This window comes from Mustela nigripes, chromosome 1 (genome assembly GCF_022355385.1).
Source record: "Mustela nigripes isolate SB6536 chromosome 1, MUSNIG.SB6536, whole genome shotgun sequence".
Taxonomy (NCBI): domain Eukaryota; kingdom Metazoa; phylum Chordata; class Mammalia; order Carnivora; family Mustelidae; genus Mustela; species Mustela nigripes.
In genome coordinates, this window is record NC_081557.1 from 135733770 (window position 1) to 135752024 (window position 18255).

At 33.9% G+C, this 18255-nt stretch overlaps 1 protein-coding gene across 2 annotated transcripts in view; it reads right to left on the reverse strand.

Moving 5' to 3' along the window:
• Window positions 1–18255, reverse strand: part of TLL1 (tolloid like 1) — a 213074-nt gene that overhangs the window by 59926 nt on the left and 134893 nt on the right. For both annotated transcript variants that reach the window (XM_059374212.1, XM_059374213.1), the window contains 3 exons: window positions 6151–6253; window positions 3898–4014; window positions 2591–2736 (listed from right to left, as the gene is read on the reverse strand). In XM_059374212.1, coding sequence (XP_059230195.1) covers window positions 2591–2736; window positions 3898–4014; window positions 6151–6253 — 366 coding nt within the window. The remainder of the gene's footprint in view (window positions 1–2590; window positions 2737–3897; window positions 4015–6150; window positions 6254–18255) is intronic.

The window sequence follows — 18255 nt, forward strand, 5'->3', positions numbered from 1 at the left end:
ATCACTAAGTCTGGGTTTTATTTTAGGTGTGATTGAAAACCCCTGAAAGAATTTTTTTAAAGATTTATTTATTTGTTTTAGAGAGAAAGAGCACATAAGTAGGGGGAGGGGCAAAGGGAGGCAAATAGGGATAGAGAGAATCTCAAGCAGACTCCCTGTTGAGCATAGAGCCTGATGTGGGGCTCGATCTCACAACTCTGAGATCATGACCTGAGCCAAAATCAAGAGTTGGCCACTTAACTGACTAAGCCACACAGGTGATCCTGTGGCCCCAAAAGAATTTAAGCATTGTGTTATGATCTAACTTACATTGTAAAAGTGTCACTCTGGCTACTGTGGATCAGGACATGGAGGGGAAGAGAAGAAGGTGACATTTTCATTCAAATATGAATCAAATAATCTCAAGAACGAACCAAGGTTTGAATTGCAAAATGATCGGGAGCATATAATACAACATCATGACCATATAAGAGAAGACAATAAAAGGCCATATGTCTGGGAAAATAAAGGGCAAGAGAAGGGGCAGCAGTGGGAACATAGTAGTGGCCAGAAAGCTGGGATCAAGTGGTCATGTTTGGAGCACTGTTGAAGACAAAGCAAATGAAATATGTTAACTGATCAGCCTCAGAGTTTAAGAGAAAAAGTGGAATCGGGGCTAGTTCTTAAGTGAATAGTAACATACAAAAATAGTAAATACTAAAATCGGGAAGACTGAGTTAGTGAGTAGGACATGACAATCAAAGATTTGGTCTGGTCATCTGAAGATAAGAGGCCTATCAGATATTTGAATATGTCCAGTGTATAAACAAAGCAAGACAAAACATCAGGAAATATAGCAAGATGAAAAAAGGACAGGAACCTAGAAATAACAGATAAAAAGTAATGTCAATTCCAAACATGACATGACTTTTCCCCAATCCCAAATCTTGGTAATAATTTATTCATTCACTCAATCGACAAAGGCATGGTTCTAAGAGCCTGAGATGTAAATCTTTCCTACATGTCCTTTCACTATCCTATTTTTGAGGAATACCACTGTAACTATATTGGCATTAAAGAAAAAATGGCCAACCAACTAAGCCTTCTGCATCTCAGAAATTGTATCTCAATTTTTAAATGCATGGAATTCCATTTTAGATGCATTCATTGACATCACTTCTGCAATAGGAGAATTCCATAAAACTTTGAATTATATATTCAAAGTTTATCTCTTAATCATCTGGACAACATCAAAAAAATACAAGTAATGATCTCATTAGATAGATCACTTTTTACTGAACCTGTTATTTTGGTCTAAATAACAGATGAATCCTATCCTGTTTTAGTTCACTGGTAACAATAAGGTGGTCTATTTGAATAACGTTTGCAATATTATTGATCCGGTAAAATAACAAAATCCAAATATGAATCAAATAATCTCAAGAACGAACCAAGGTTTGAATTGCAAAATGATCGGGAGCATATAATACAACATCATGACCATATAAGAGAAGACAATAAAAGGCCATATGTCTGGGAAAATAAAGGGCACATGCAAAAGGGTGAAGATAAGTACCAAAGAAGATAAGTACCAAAGAAATACATTACACAGCTCGCATGTGCAGGTGAGAGTCTCTGGGCTTCTGGGTAATGCCTGGGCTCTGCTGATGTTTCTGCTGTAGAGACAGAGACAACTGCACACTCACTGCTCTCACAGGCAAGCATACCCTGGCACTGGAGGGTTCTCTACTGCCTTTCCATTGCTGGGACAGAGAATCAGCCTTCGAACCAGAGAAGAAATCATCTCCAGTTATGGCATCTGGATCTTAACCCTGTCTGGACCTACCACCCTCATTTCGTCATTCCTTCTCATTTCACTGGTGGGCTCTCAATTTCTAGACTGATTCTTTGATTTAAACATACTATGGAGTTCACCATAAAGTCCTTCATCTTTTGGCTTCTAATCCCTAAGTCCCAGTAAAATGACTCATTAGCCAGCTTGGTAGTTTACGACCCAGAATTTGTTCCAGAATTCTGCCTAACCTTTGGTTTATTGTGCCTTCATCGAATAATGTAACATAGGTGCTGATCTCCTCCCTGATATATATTTTTGATGAAATCAAAAGCTAAAAACATTTGAATCTCCATTTCTGATATAAACAGTTTTACCCGTAATGATGAAAAGGTGAAAAATGGATTTTCTCCATAACAACAACCACCACCACCAAAAATGATAGTCTACCTTTTAACCTCTTAGTTTAGAAGAGAAATAAAAGTTCTATTATTTAATGGACTCTTCAAGCAGTCTTGTGAAACAAGCCTGTGCATTTGTCAAAGGAAGCTATTGTCAGTACTTCAAACATTCTAATTCAAATAGCACAGATAATGTAAACTCACTTTAATCTTCTTGAAAATGTCTACGACAAGAAGAAGGGAGAAGAAAAAAAAAACCTCTTTCACTCTTGATGTTACATTTTATAGGCATTCCTTTGCTTCTTCGCTGATTAAAAAGCTGATTCTCTGGTTCTTTGCTTATTTAATGAGGATGCCCTTAAATGGCACTGTCATTTATGGAGGGTATGTTCCGTGAAGGGTGCCTGAAACACTTTACCTCAAAGGCCTGAAAGGTCAATCCAACATAGTAGTCTTCTGACACTGTTATTTTCCACACACATTCCTTCATCGGTCTGTAGTCATCAGGATAATTAGGAGACTGAATCTGCCCTTCATTTTTACGTATCTCACCTCCACAGATCGCTGAGGGTGAAAATAAGCAAACAAATAAACCTAGACCTGACATTTCATTTTCATTTTATTCTGAGATAACATTTTTGCTCAGTGCCTGTAGCTGAGTGCATAAAGACCGGACTATAAAAAAATCAAAGTTGGCTGGTTCTTACTGTTGTAAATATTTAGACGGTAAAAACCTAGTCAGCTAACTATAAATATTAGATAATGGCACTGGAATATATGATTTTTTTATCACGGTTTCTTTACATCTTTACCAAAAACAGTATTTAACTTTTAAAAACTGTTCGAGATTTTGTAAATGTGTTCTATGTGGTAGAATATTCTAGCATATTCTGTATGATTTCCCTGAACTGGTTCTTACAGTCTTTGAGGCTTAGGTAAAACAGCTGATCAAGAGAGACGCTCCACAGGATTCTCTGGGCCTCTAGCAGCGAGCTAGCATCATGTGCTCAACATCTGTGGCTCCATCCAAACAATCCCCTTCACTGCCATCCAGTTAATCTCTACAGCAAAATGCTTCCGTTTACTTAAATTATAAGGGAAGCAGAAATGTCCTGTCTTCTAAATTACCTAAACCCTGTGCTAGCAGAAGCAGGCGCAAGACAGATCTCTTCTGCCCACAACCTGGCAAAACAAAACAAAACAGGCTATTTTTTAAAGCTAGGACACACAATGCTGGTTTGTTGTTTCAGAGAAGTATAGAACAAAGCAGTTGGTAAATTCTCCCTTGAATGCTGACTCTCTCACTTAGACAAAGCATGCCCCAGAAATGTGCACAATTACTTTCTGTGCAGTTTCCTGTAACAGAGAATTTCAGCAGCATAGGCACTAAATAAACACAAATTTAATTCAAAGGAAAAACCATAATTTCTTCATGACATTTTAATACTATCATGGAAACAATGGAAATTTGGGTCATTCCCTCCCACACACATATCCCTACATACATTTATATGTTACTCTGTCACTGGTACCAAGAAAGAGGTTCTTGCAATTTAATTTTCCCGAGTGTTTTTCGTAAAATCAGTCTTGTAAATATTATAACACAGATTTAGAAAACTTCATAATTAAAATGTGGTTACAGTATCATTATAGTGATATGGAGAGAAAGGAATTTTTGCTAAGAGATGTAAGGGGAAGTCATCTCTAAAACTTAATGGGACTTGCCTTCATATACCGCTGCAAAGCCTTTTCCCACCCAGTTACTGCTGCTACGAAACTCAATCCACATTCTGCTGTCTGTAGAGGTAAGAACTTCAGGAAACTTGTCCCCACAGAATCTACCTAAAAGAAATAAAAGAATAAAGAGAGACTCCTAAATATGACTCTATATTCTAATTGCTTTCCACACTAGCTACACATCATATATATATAAAACCCAATTTGGTTCCTATACTCCATCCAGAGTAATTAGAGCTATAAGTATGCTTAGTATTTACTTAACAAAAGTAGATGAATAAAAGAATCTCTTCATATCTATTTATAAATTACTGGAACATACTATTCCCTGATTAATGGACTGACATTAGTCTTACTGTCTACAGAATTAAGAAGCAGTTAGTGCTAAGGACATATTTGTAAAAGGTCACATGATACATCAAGGTAAAAAAGTACAGGTGGTCCTGAGAAACTGGCTCCAATTGTCAGACCAGTCCTTGCAGAGGAAACTTGGTTAGGGATGTGTCTCAGCCCAAAGCAGGGTTCTTTGTCCTTTGGGGCTCAATGACGACCCATCAGGGAGACCCACATGCTGCTCCAAGGTCCACATTCCATCTCATGTACAAAGTCATAATCCGTTGTGCAGTCGGCAGGATGACAAACAGGACCTGAAGACTTGCACAGGAGTTCTCACTGTTCTCTAATTATGTATCCACAGGCAAGTAAAATACCAAATGAATATAACTACCTGTCATTCCTTCTGTCTTCCCTCAACCTCCCATAAATATGTGTTGGCTAACTGTGTGTCTGCCACTGTGCTTTAAATTTCCATAGGATGACAAAATGGTTAAATCTGGCAATCCACATGAAATAATTTTATCAACACTAATACATTGCCAACCATTTCCCCCGGAAGTGATGTGATATGTAGTTTCAGTATATGAAAAACGGTAGTCAACTTAAAACAAATTCATACTAATGGTCAACAGGTGAAGAAGTGTCTTCCAAATGGCAAAGTAAATTAAGAGCATGTAAAAGACAGCAATGTTTCTTAAACCATAATGTGCCTATAAAATGCCAGGGAGTCTGTTAAAATACAATCTCTAATTCAGAAAGTGTGGAAGGGTGCCTGAATTTCTATCCCTCTAACAAGGATCCTGATGCTGCCTGTCTGACAGGTACACTTCAAGGCAGAGGTCTCAGGGGAAATCATGGGGAAAATTTTCCACATGAAAATGATGACCAGACCGAACCAGTCCATTGACCTACTATATGCTGAAGCATGTAATGCTGCCGGTGTTCTAAAAAGAGGTATGCTCCACTATTTCGCTTTAGGTTTGGCTCTTCAATATGAATTTAATGAAATGTTTTCTTTGGATCACATGTACCTATAGTACAGATTGCTTCACCTAGGCTAAGAAACGCAATGCTCAAGACAATGTTTTCCTCAACCTGACTTACCTTCAACTCTTTATTTTTTCTTATGTTTAAACATTTCTAGATGTCTTGGACTTCCTAAGACTTTTAATACACTTTTAATACAACAGTGTCCACTCAGCGGGTTATTATGTTATTATTTCCACTTAATATCAGTGGATATTAAGGAAAAAAAGATCTGTATGGCATATAAATGCAACTGAGCAAAGCTACCTCTAAAAATCAAGGAAAAGTTGCCATTTCAAAGAAAAATCAGTATTAGTGTAGTTGCTTACATGCTCACAACAGCTCTCACCTTTAAATAAAATAGAGAGCAACAGTAAAGTGCCTCATGCAAGTTAATGGTGTGGTCTGTGGTCACTTTATGACACAAAGTACAAATGCCTCTCCTCAGCCTCAAAAACTCTCTGAGAAGCACAACCGTGACATCCACAGTGAGAGCTAACATGGGTGGCAGAAGAGACCAGCTACAAAACACAGACCTAGGGGCTCATATTCCACTGCCTTAGCCAACAAAACAAAACACATACATGTGCTCCCGCATCATTTATCTGGGTTTCTCATTAAAGTGGTGATTATCGAATTAAAAATACATGTGGAGGCTATTCTCAGCCATTACATTCAGATCCAAATATTTCCTCATAACTTAAGCTAGTTTAAAATCAATCTCTCTATTGATCTGTCTGTATTTTGCTGTGGTTGAAAAGAGTATAATAAAAATTAAAATGTGGGCCACATACGCTTCTAAGTCTAAGATGACTCTTGAAAGAATCTACTTGAAAGGACAGACTAGATGATGCCCACACAGGAGGTAAAGAGTCTTACCAAGGAGAGGTGATTTCCTCCAGTACCCATCTCTCACTTCAATGTAGTCATACCAGCACAAACTGCTTTTGTATAGGTCCATTGTGGTAAAATTTAAAACAATCTGTGAATTGGAGCAAAATGACACAAAGAGTAAAATGATTGTGACTGCACACGGTTATTTGTTTCCTGGAGATGAGGAACCCAGGATTACTGTGAGAACAGATTCATAGCTAATTTTTTCTTTTTTTTTTTTATGTTAGTATTCCCTTAATATTTTTTTTCTTAACAAACATCTCAAAAAAAAAGAATATTTTCTTGTTCTCATTAATGTTTGACAACATAGGAGCACAATGTCAGCAGTTAAACATTTTATCAATTAAACCAAAGTTCCTATAAAGGTATTTTAACAGTGGTGAAGCCAACAGAAATTTTTATTCAAAGAGTTTATTTTGAGTTTTTTAAGATAAACAGGACTTAAACCATGAGAAATTCTGATTTTGCCATGAATGTCTTCTTTTTAATAATTTATTTCAAAGACAACCAGTCAGACATGTATAATTATATTAAAAATTACCACCATGTGCCATATTCCAAGAACATAATATCATTGTGTATGTTGAAATGTTTTAAATACAGCTCTTAAGTTTGAATTTATCCATGTAACTATAATCAAAGGCAGATGTCACTATGCTTCTCTAGATCCAAGAATATATACTCAAGAACCTCTCAAGTTATAAGATCTTGCACATGACCCCTTATTCCATACTTTGTTTTGAAATGATACTGTTTTTTGTTAAGATAATTCAGATAATTCAAGAACAACTTTAGGAAAGTCAATTTTCTTACTGCTTTATAAAAACCCTTTATTTTTCAAATAACTCTTTTTCCACTTGATTACACCAAATGTAGAGCAAAACTAGCATGAGAAATATACCTATCTGAAGTGAAATTCATTTGGAAGATAATTTTTTTGATATTCCAAAATTCATTCTAACTCTCTTCTGCTTAAAATATCTAAGATGCCTAAGGTGTGAGGTGAACCTATTTTTTAATTCTGGAAGCTGCAATGGACTTTGGCCCAAAGCAACCAATTATGAGTATTTAAATAAATGCTTCTAATATAAATCCATAGGTTGTAACAATTTTTAAATAATCCTTTGGTAACAATTAAAATCTGAATTTATATTTAAGAGAACTCTCAAACTCTAGAACTAAATAAAATACATATGTAATCAATCAATGTTGAATCCATATTCCAGAAAAGTGCTACCATTTTTGTGTTAAACAACATACACTTCTCCTTTTTCTTTAACACAATACTTTTAAGTCCTAATTAGGGCAACTCGATCCTTAACTAGTTTACTTTTTATGAGAATGAAGATATAGCATAACAATAAATATTCCTTCTGGTGTCTTGCATCTCAGAAGCAACAATAGTCATCGATGGAACTGTACACCGAAACTGGTTATAACTGCCCATGTAAATAATTACTTTAGGGGCATTTTGGTGGCTCAGTTCCAAGGTCCTGAGATCAAGCCTCACGTCGGGCTCCCTGCTAAACAGGGAGCTTGCTTCTCCCTCCCCCACTCCCCCACTTGTGTTTCCTCTCTCGCTGTGTCTCTCTCTGTCAAATAAATAAGTAAAATATTTTTAAGATAATTATTTTATAGAGATTTAAACTAAGACTTTATCAAACTATAATGATAGTCAACTATGCCTTATAATGGCATTAACATTTTGCCATTAAAATCAACCTTTTTCAGTCTCTTTAAACATGTACTTTCTTGATTCCAAAGAGATGAAATCTACCAAGGGTGTTAAAATAAATAGAGGCACACTGTTTTGTTTTGCTTTTTAATGTAATACAATCTGTGTAGCATAACTTGGTTTTGTTTCATAAAATTGTTGGGGCACCTGGGTGGGGTTGTCAGTTGGTTTTGACTCGGGTCGTGATCTCAGGTTCTTGAGATTGAGCCCTGCATCAGGCTCCCAACTGGGTGTTCTTGCTAGAGATCTCTCTTCCTCTCCCTTTGCAGCTCCCACTCCTGCTCCTTCTCTCTCTTCCTCTCTTTCTCAAATAAATAAATAAATCATAAAAAAAAATTAAATTGTTCATCTATTTCTATCTTATTTATAGTTTCTTTTTCCTTTGTGTTTTCTTTTCCTTCACATAATTTTATCATTCCAGATACTCTCAAAAATGTTTACAAAAATTTCCACAATACCTCATTTTTTCCCCTTCTGTTTGCAGTAATCCTCAACACTTGATTTTTAAAATGTATAGATTCTAAACAATTTTTCTGAAGTTCCCAATGTGTTTTCTCCTCCATCTCTGAATACCAATGCAATATTGGGTTGTTCTTACAACATCATTGGAAAATAATTTCTGGTTTTCCTCTTTAGCTTTGTATTAACTTTAAGCCTGTTTAAATGAGGAAGACCACCACTGCCTGATCCTAGGTTTCATTCTGCATTTGTATTCTCTTTTAGCAACCACCAGGGATTTGAATCTGTATAATCATACAAGAACTCAGTTATAACAGAGATGGCAAAACTAGAATTTAGACACAAACGGTAGACCCTAAGTCTCATTTTGTGGCTTCCCTCTCAGATTTAAAGGTGAGTTTTATGGTCATGTGCAAATAGTTTCACTTCCTCTTTTATGAGGGAAAGAAATCAGCTAAATTAGAAGTATGTATATCATCAAATTGTATTTAAAATTAAAACAGTGTGGTTGGATTCCTAACAAGTGGTTAATATTTGAAGTTTGGAACACACACACACACACACACACACACACACACACACAGAGTTGTAAGGGGGATAACTCTAAACAGAAAAGTTTCCTATCTTGTTTTTAATCTTCTATTTTAAACGCCAGGCACCGTGGAGGAACAAAACTAGCCTACTTTAATATAAAACACAGAGTCCTTTAGAAGCAGAAAATGTAATAAAGATAGGTTTTCTAAAATCAAATCTTAGGGCTCTGACACAGAAGTAAAATGCTGGCCTTTTACTAAGGTTGCTAGCAGAATCAACTTGAGTTACAAATCAAAAGCACTTGGAAAATATTTGGTTGTCTTAAATTATGCTATTTTGTGTAAATATGTTGCATCTTTTTTTTAAAGATAGGTGAAATAAAAGCTAAGTAGCACAGTTATAGAAATGTTTATTTCTTATGGTAGGTATCAATTTACCATTATCAATGTAAAATTAATCATGGCTCCATTGGAACATGAGATTGAAGAGATACAAGGAACAATTCTAGGATTTCCTTGATCGGTTATGAGTCTTAGTTGCTATTCTGCAAAGTTAAATTGATACAATTGCTGTGAAGTATGCTTATTAAAACTTCGTTACACAGTACTGCAGAGTACCACAGAGTGCAGAATCTGGAAGAAAGGCAGACCAACAGTCAAGGGACTGGATGCCTGCAAATTTCCATTGAAAATATAATCAAAAAACTATTGGCAGCACAATTAAGACATTACTACCTAAACTAATTCCATGAGCACCACAGAAAGACCAATTAGAATTGGTCTTACAGTGCCGAGGATGGGGAAGACACAAATCCTCAATTAGACTGATATTATTAAATGACTCTTTAAAAAGAGATATTAGAATCAAAAGCAGTAAAATAAAATAGATTTCTGGGTTCCACCCAAAAGAAGCTTGGACAAACCTAATAATCTAGGGAAACTACAGTTTTCTTCTCAGGAATAAGACTAGAGGTGAGAAGATCAGTAAACTATAATCTATGGGTCAAATCCAGCCTTCAGCTAGTTCTTGTAAAAAAAGGCTTCTTGGACCCATTCCTTTACATATTGTCTATTATTACTTTTGCAATACAATAGAATTGAATATTTGATACAAACTATTATCACCTGCAAAGCCTAAAGTATTTACTGTATATCCTTTCCAGAAAACATTGCCAATTCATGGGATAATTGACCATTAAGCTCTTGTTCAGCTCTGAATTGTATCCTGCTAAAGGGAAAAATTTACATCTTGTCCTGCAACTCAAGCTATTTATGATTGGGAGTGAGAAAGCCTGGGTTTAAGCTCTAGCGTCTCAGTTTGCTAGTTTACTTAAACTTTCTTAGTTGGAATGTATTTCTTTACTGCTAAATCCCTGGAGGCCATAATATCAAGCTGATCTAAGCAGAGTTAAAGCAGAAGGATTTAATTGGATAATATTAGAAAACCACTAAGGTAATCTGAAAGCATTGTTAAGATTCTCATGTAGTACTATTTTCATGGTATATATTCAAGCATCTCTCACAATATAAATCTTGAGGACAGTTATGAAAGAATTAAAAGTATTAACTCAATTTACTTAATCCAACTATGCTAGGAACATAAAAACATCAGCCTAACTTTAAGATTTCACAGGAAAATCAACACGTTGAAGGAAGAGATCCTTACTTTAAAATCCAAAGAATAGACAGGAGAACCTGGGGCCAGACTAGTTGTACAACTCAGATAGATCCCTAATTCCATCAGGGATTTATGATTTGACGGGTGAAAAACAGGAGTTGGATAATGCTATAAAAGTAATTTTCTGCTTGAATTTATATGACAACACCTGGATTTTTAAATTTTGATGGGTCATCACCAATTACAGGAATATTTTTCCTTCTTCTTTTCCTTGATCTCCACTCCACCCCTATACCTAATCAATTCCAATTTCTGCAGTTCCCCTAATAATTTTCTCCTTTCGCTTTCACTGACCATATTCTCTGTACCTGTTTGAATTAACTGCAATAGTTTCACAAGCTGTACTTTGTTATTTTTTTTTCAGATTTTTATTATTTATTTGTCAGAGAGAGAACACAAGCAGAGGAAGCAGCAGGCAGAGGGAAAAGCAGGCTCCCTGCTGAAGCCCAATGCAGGACTTGACCCCAGTACCCTGGGATCATGACCTAGGCTGAAGGTAACCAACTGAGCCACCAGGCATCCCTCACAAGCTGTACTTTGGTTTTCAGTTTCACTCATCTCCAATTCACCTATCCTGTGTATGGCCACTTTAATCCCATGAAAGCCGGGCACAGTGGCTTCACACCCAACTCAACATAAATTTCTAATCTTGGGCATCATGACTCCAAGGTCATAACCCACCTGGGCTGCCTCATATTGCACTACTTCCAACAGATCTTCACCCTACCCGTCCCTGACTTCTTGCTGCTGTGCCTGAAAAAGTACCCCCAGTTCCAGCACTCCTTTAGTCAAAGCCTAGTATTTCCTCCTGGGATACCATTTGCCCCTTCCCTGTTTCTGGAACCTCTTCACACCTTTCAAAGTCTTTAGCAAAGGCTGGGGGCCTCAGAGCTCCCAGCAAGCTCTGAGCTCTCCTATCTCAGCAATTCTACCTTGCTTTCTTCAGTGATTTTTCAGAGTTTGGCTATTGTATTATGGGCCTTGTTCTTGCTATATGTTTATAAGTTCTTGATAGCAACGATCTCTTTCACACGCCAGCCAGATACACTTTTAAAAACAGAATCAAAGATTTATCTACATACTAATTGCTAAATTTAAGAGGTGCCTTTGGCAATAGAAACACTATACTGTGAATTGACCCCATATGTGTAAACCACAGATGAATGATTAAAAAAAGTTTTGCAAAATGAAAGCAGTCAAATGATCGCTCTTAATTGGGTTATATAGGAAAAGAAAAAAAAAACTATTAACTCCATTGAAGACAAAAACAATCTGCCCTTGTAAAAAAGTCAATCAATTCTATGAGACCAAAGAATCAAATTGCATAATTCTATCAGCTCAAAGAGATACATTCTCAGTTGCACATTCGGGACTGTTACCAGCAGGTACCTTGCAACATCAAGAATGGTCTTAGATCGGACAGGACACTGTTTTTACCTTGGGGAGTCCAATTACATGTAAAATGGCAATATTACTTCTTTTTTGTCATGGTGAAATAAATATACACATAAAACTTACCATTTTAATCACTTTTAAGCACATAGTTTTATGGTGATAAGTACATTTACAGTGTTGTACAATAATAAACTTATTTTTTAAAAAGAACATTCTCCCCGTATAAAACAATACATGCTTACTGTAGAAAATTAAAGGAAGAAAAAGAAATAAAACCTATCTGTAAACCCATCAGGGAGAAATAAGCATTGTTTTAGTATATACTCTTCCATAATTTTGTCCCTAACATATGTGATTTAAAAGTTAGATCTTTTCATGCCTATGATTTTTAACCTACTTATTGAATTTCCCAATATACAGAAAACATTTTCTCAAATCAATGCTATTTTTGATTTCCTAAATTTGATATCTTTCCAATTTTTCATTATTATATATAACTGCCTCTGCACAGACCCAAATAATTTCCCTAGAATAAATCTCTGGGCTAAAATGCAGGCCCATTTTTCAAAATATGAAAAAGATTAACAAGGTTGTTCAGAAAAGGTATTTCCAATTTTATTTTCAAAAGCTCTATACCCTTACTATCATTCGCTATCATAATTCTATTCTTTGTCTTCTTTGATTATAGTGAAAATAAATAATTTCTATATTAATTATCTATTTGTACTGAGAGTGAGACAAAAATGTTCTGCTGTTTTAGTCATTTTCTAATGTGGTGTTAATCTTTACTCATTAATTTAAAATAGCCCTTTATATAGACATAACACCAATGTTCTCTCATATCATTTTCATTTTTATTTGTGATTTTGTATTGTTAAAGAGATTTTTAATGTAATTATTTTAATAAATTATTTTGCATTTTTTATTCTTGATTTTGGTACCCAACATATCTTTTCCAGAAAATAAAAACCAAATCACTTGTTTTCCTCAGAGAAATATGAAGTAAAGGTTTGAATTTTGTAGAAATACATAAAATTGATTATTTATTGAAAAATCTTGATCTCAGGGTTCTGAGATCAAGCCCTAGAGTGGGTTCTGTGTTGAGCATGGAGTCTGCTTGAAATTTTCTCTCTCTCTCTCCCCTACACCACCCTCCCACATCTCTCCCTTTCTCTAGAAAGAAAGATGAAAGAAAGAAAGAAAGAAAGAAAGAAAGAAAGAAAGAAAGAAAGAAACAATTTTATAAACAAATATGTGACAAAAGTCTTTAAGCCCTCAGGCATAAGTTCTTTTTAATTTGTTCCACTGGCTTTGAAGCCTATTTTGACATACCACAGAATACAAATTACTGAAGCAGCTCAGTGTTTTCCTATTATTTTACAGTACAATACACTTTACTTCATCAGTTATTTTCTAATTTGTCTTGGTTATTCCAACCGTTGTTATCTTGTAAATAACTTACTTCAGGAAAATTGTGTCTATGTGTAAAACAAAAATCTTTTGAAATTTATTAGAGTTACTTTAAACTATATAATAATTTTGAAAAAATTGACTGTTTATAATATATCCTGGCATATGATGTGTTACATCCGGCTACATGATATGCTACTCTGTTTTAGTTCCACGACTTTCTAAAATCTATTGCATCTTTATATAGTTGCTTTTATTTGATCAACTTAAGTATCATTTTTTAGTTCATTCTTCTGAATTTTTCAGAAGAGAAAACATATGCTCTATAACTAAATAAAAATTAAATGATTAGCTCTGTTAAATCAAGCTGTGTGGTGGTAGGCGGTTTACTCAATCCTTTCTTAAGTTCAATTTCTTTATATATAAAACAGAGATAATTGTAACACCAAACTCAATGGAATGTGCAGAGTTTAACACAATGCCTGCCATAGTAAATACTCAATATTAGTTTCTTATATGTATTGAATTGAAAAATAAAAAGCCCTGTTAGTCCTAATTCATCAGGTTATCATTAAATATACATACTAAATTCTAGTGTTACCAGCATTTATGAAATTTTTGGATAGTTATTTTTCCATTTTGATACTATTATTTGACAAAATGACAAATTTTGTAATATTCAACTACCCTCATGGTACTGAACCAAAATAGTTTCAATTTTATAAATTATATAACTTGCTTTCATTTCATTAAATCTACATAACATCATATGTTTATATTCATAGGTAAGGCACTTGATAATTTTTTCACATGTGTTGTATAAGATACACCTACTAGACTTTTACTAGTTTAGCAAAATAAATGAAGAGAGAGAAAAAAAAATGAAGAGACTACACATTGTTATGCAGTGCACTTGAAATACTAGTTTATTATATGGGAGAAATCTGAGGTTTTAGAATTTGAAAAAACTGTCTCTAGAAATTATCTGCAAGCAGCACCATTTTATAATAACTTCTATAAACTTATTTTATATGGTTATAACTTATTCAATTTTTAGTGGTCATTAAATCACTTTTGATATTTTCAGTTTCTAGGATTCTACATTAAAAAATATTTCAAATGGAAGTATTTCTTCACGTTTTGGTTTTTAACAAAGTTAAATATATAGCCAATTATATACAGTGAAATTCCATTATCATGAATCCAAGTTAAAAAAAAATTCACATTTTCAAACAGAAAAATACTAGCAAAATACACTAATTTTAAAAATAGCCTAAAGTATAAACTATAGACAGGACAAAATGAGCCTTAATGGAAGTCTGAGATGTGAGAAGAAATAATGAATAAAAATATTTGATGAATCTTCAAACAAATGCTGTTGGGAATGGAGACCCATGTAGAAGAGAATGAAGTCAGTTCTTTATATTAAGCCATATACAAAAATTAATTACACAATCAATGAAAGGCCTAAATGTGAAACCCAAAACTATAAAACTAGAAGAAAGCGTAGAGGGAAAGCTTCATGATATTGGAAATGGCAATGATTTCTTGAATATGGCACAAAAGCAGAGGCAAAAAAAAAAAAAAAAGCATAAACAGTTAAGTGGTACTACATCAAACTAAAAAGCTTTTACAAAGCATATAATGAACTAAGTAAAAAGGCAGCTATAGAAAAGAAAAAAATATTTGCAAATCATATATCTCATAAAGGTGTTAATAGCCAAAATATGTAAAGAACTCCTATAATTCCCCCCCAAAAATAAAATAATCCAACTAAAAAATGGGCAAGACACTTGAAGATACACTTCTCCAAAGATGATAAACAAATGGCCAAGAAGCATATGAAAAGATGGACAACATTACTAATTATCAGAGAAATGCAAATCAAATCCACAATGAAATATCCTCTCTCCCCGCATTAGGATGGCAACTATCAAAAAACAAAATACTACATATTTGAGGAGATGTGGAGAATTTGGAACCCTTCTACATTGCTGATGGGATTGTAAAATGGTGCAACTACTATGGAAAACAATATGGAAGTTCTTCAAAAAATTAAAAACAGAACTACCAAATTATCCAGCAATCCTACTTCAGGGTATGGATCCACAAGAATTGAAAGGACTGTCTTAAAGAGATATTTGCATACTCTTGTTTGTAGTAGCACTATTCACAATAGCCAAAAGATGGAAGCAACTCAAATGTCTATCAATGGGTAGATGGTTTAACAAATTTGTCTATACATACAATGGAATAGCATTCAACCTTAAAAAGGAAGAAAATCCTGTCACATACTAAAACATGGTTAAACCTTGAGACCATTATGCTAAATAAAATAAGCCAGTCATAATTAAACAAATGCTGTATGCTTCCACTTCTGTGAGGTATGGAAAGTAATCAAATTCATAGAAACAGAAAGTAGAAAGGTGGTTCCCAGGGTCTGAGGGGTAAGGAAAATGGACATAATGGCTACAGAGTTTCAGTTTTGCAAACTGAGTAAGCTCTGGAGATCTGCTTCACAGCAATGTGAATGTACTTAACACTATTGAATTGTACACTTAAAAATGGTTAAGACAGTACATCTTACATATTTTTCACCATAATAAAAAATTTGGTAAATATTTGCATATAGCTTAACAAATGTTAAGTGTAAAAAACCACAACAATATCTCATTTGTATAAGGAAACAAACTTGAAGAAAAATACTAAACAATACCATATAAAATGAAGATAACGAGTATTATAATCTTTTTTTTTAGAATCTTTTTATGGTTTCGATGGATAAGGATACCATTTAAATATGACCCCATTAAGAAGGCTGGTAGAACAGGGGTACCAAATAATAAAATATACATTTAAAACTTTCAACCCAATAGACAGAAAATAAATGAAATGAGGGAAAACAAAACCATAAATTCAACATATAAAAAGGCAAAAAAAAAGTAGGACAAAAGAAACAAAGTGGGACATACAGAATGCAAACAAGAAGTAATAATACATCAGTAATCACAATAAAGGTAACTGCAATTAAACACTAAAGACAAACTAACCAACATGAATTAAATAAAAAATAAAACCAAACTATTTGCTACCTAAAAGGGACACACCTGAGACACAAGACCACAGAGCAACTCAATGTCTAAAGCAAGATAAAGATATAACCAAGCTAGAATATTAATTAAAAGAATGTGTATCCTTGTTAATATCAGAAAAAAATTGAGTGCTAACCTAAATAGTGATTAGAGATAAAGAAGTACAGTGTATAGTCACAGTTATTTACCAGAAAGATGTTATATTCTAAACACAGTATGTATATAAAACATAGAATAAAAATATTTTAAGTATATTGAAGTATAAATAAATATAAAATTCGTTTTTAACAAGTATTTATTTTTAAAAGGTAAATGAATAAATCCACCAAATAGTGACAAATATTAACATAACTTTCTATCGAATAAAGTAAAAAAAACAATAATTAGAGAATATATACATTTCACAATTAAAAAGAGAACTGCCACCCATATGCACAGAGAACTTACCACCCAGCTACTGCACAAAACACATTTCGTTTTTCTTTTGAAGATTTTATTTATTTATTTAGAGAGAGAGAGAGTGGAGTCGGGGCAGAGGGAGAGGAAAAAGAGAGAATCCTAAACAGGTTCCAGGCCCAGCTCAGAGCAAGACACAGAACTCAGTCTCAAGACTCTGAGATCATGGCGTGAGCCAAAACCAAGAGTCAGACATTTAACTGTGCCACCCAGGTGCCCCATCTTTAAAGCGATGATATTCTTTATGAAGACTGGTCAGCTCCAAGGTCATACTGCCAGCCTCAAAATATTTCAAAGACAGAAATCTTACAGAGTACAGTCTCTCACAAGAACTGACTCAAGGAGAAATTAACAAGAAAAGGATGATTGGGGGGAAAAATGTATCTTTGCAAATAAGAAAATATATATTACTAAAAAATATGTTGGTTGAGAAGAAATAATAAGAGACAAAGCAGGTAATTAAAATTGAAAAATAGCAAAAACACTGTATGTCAAGCTGGTTAAATTCAGATAAAAGTGGTTCTTAGGAGGAAATTTATAGCCTTACGGGTTTGTATTAGAATTAATGAGTTAAACTGCCAACTAAGAACAACAGAATAAACCCAAGTTTAAAACAAAAAGAAACTAGTAAAATCACAAGAATGAAAAAAATTAGTTGATATTGTTCACTGACCACTTAATTCAATTTATTTGCTCATCATCATACATAAAAATAATAAAAATAATTTAAAAATATGACAGATGTGTTGATTTCTTCCTATTTATAACATTTTGGAAGCTACAGTTATATTGGTAATCATACATACAAGAAAAGTGAATAAACTTTGAATACTGATGGTCTGGTCACTGCAATTGGATAGGAAGAACCATTTTTTTTCCTGTATTATCTTGGTCTTATGAATGGATGTAATTTTTATTAATCTTGTTCAAAACTCTTCATATTCAATAATTTTAATTTCAAAACCATGTATAGTTTTTTATCAGCTTTTATATCTCTTCAGTATCTTTTTAAGAATGGTTTTCATAAAATATTCTCATTAGCTTGTTCAAAAATTCATATAGAAACTGATCAACATCTATAACTACATTTCAACATAAACTTTTATTCTTAAATTAAAAATGACTATATAAAGAATTATATATGCATTCATGTATTATTCTAAGTCAATTGTACCTTTTTATGTTTAAAAACTATACATGTTACACAAACATTTCATTCAGCTTTCACATTGAGTATCGGAACACCCTGGACAGCTCCACACCCATGATTCTCCTAACAACATTCAATTATCAGGAATATTAAACTTTCCTTAACTTCAAATGCATTCTCAA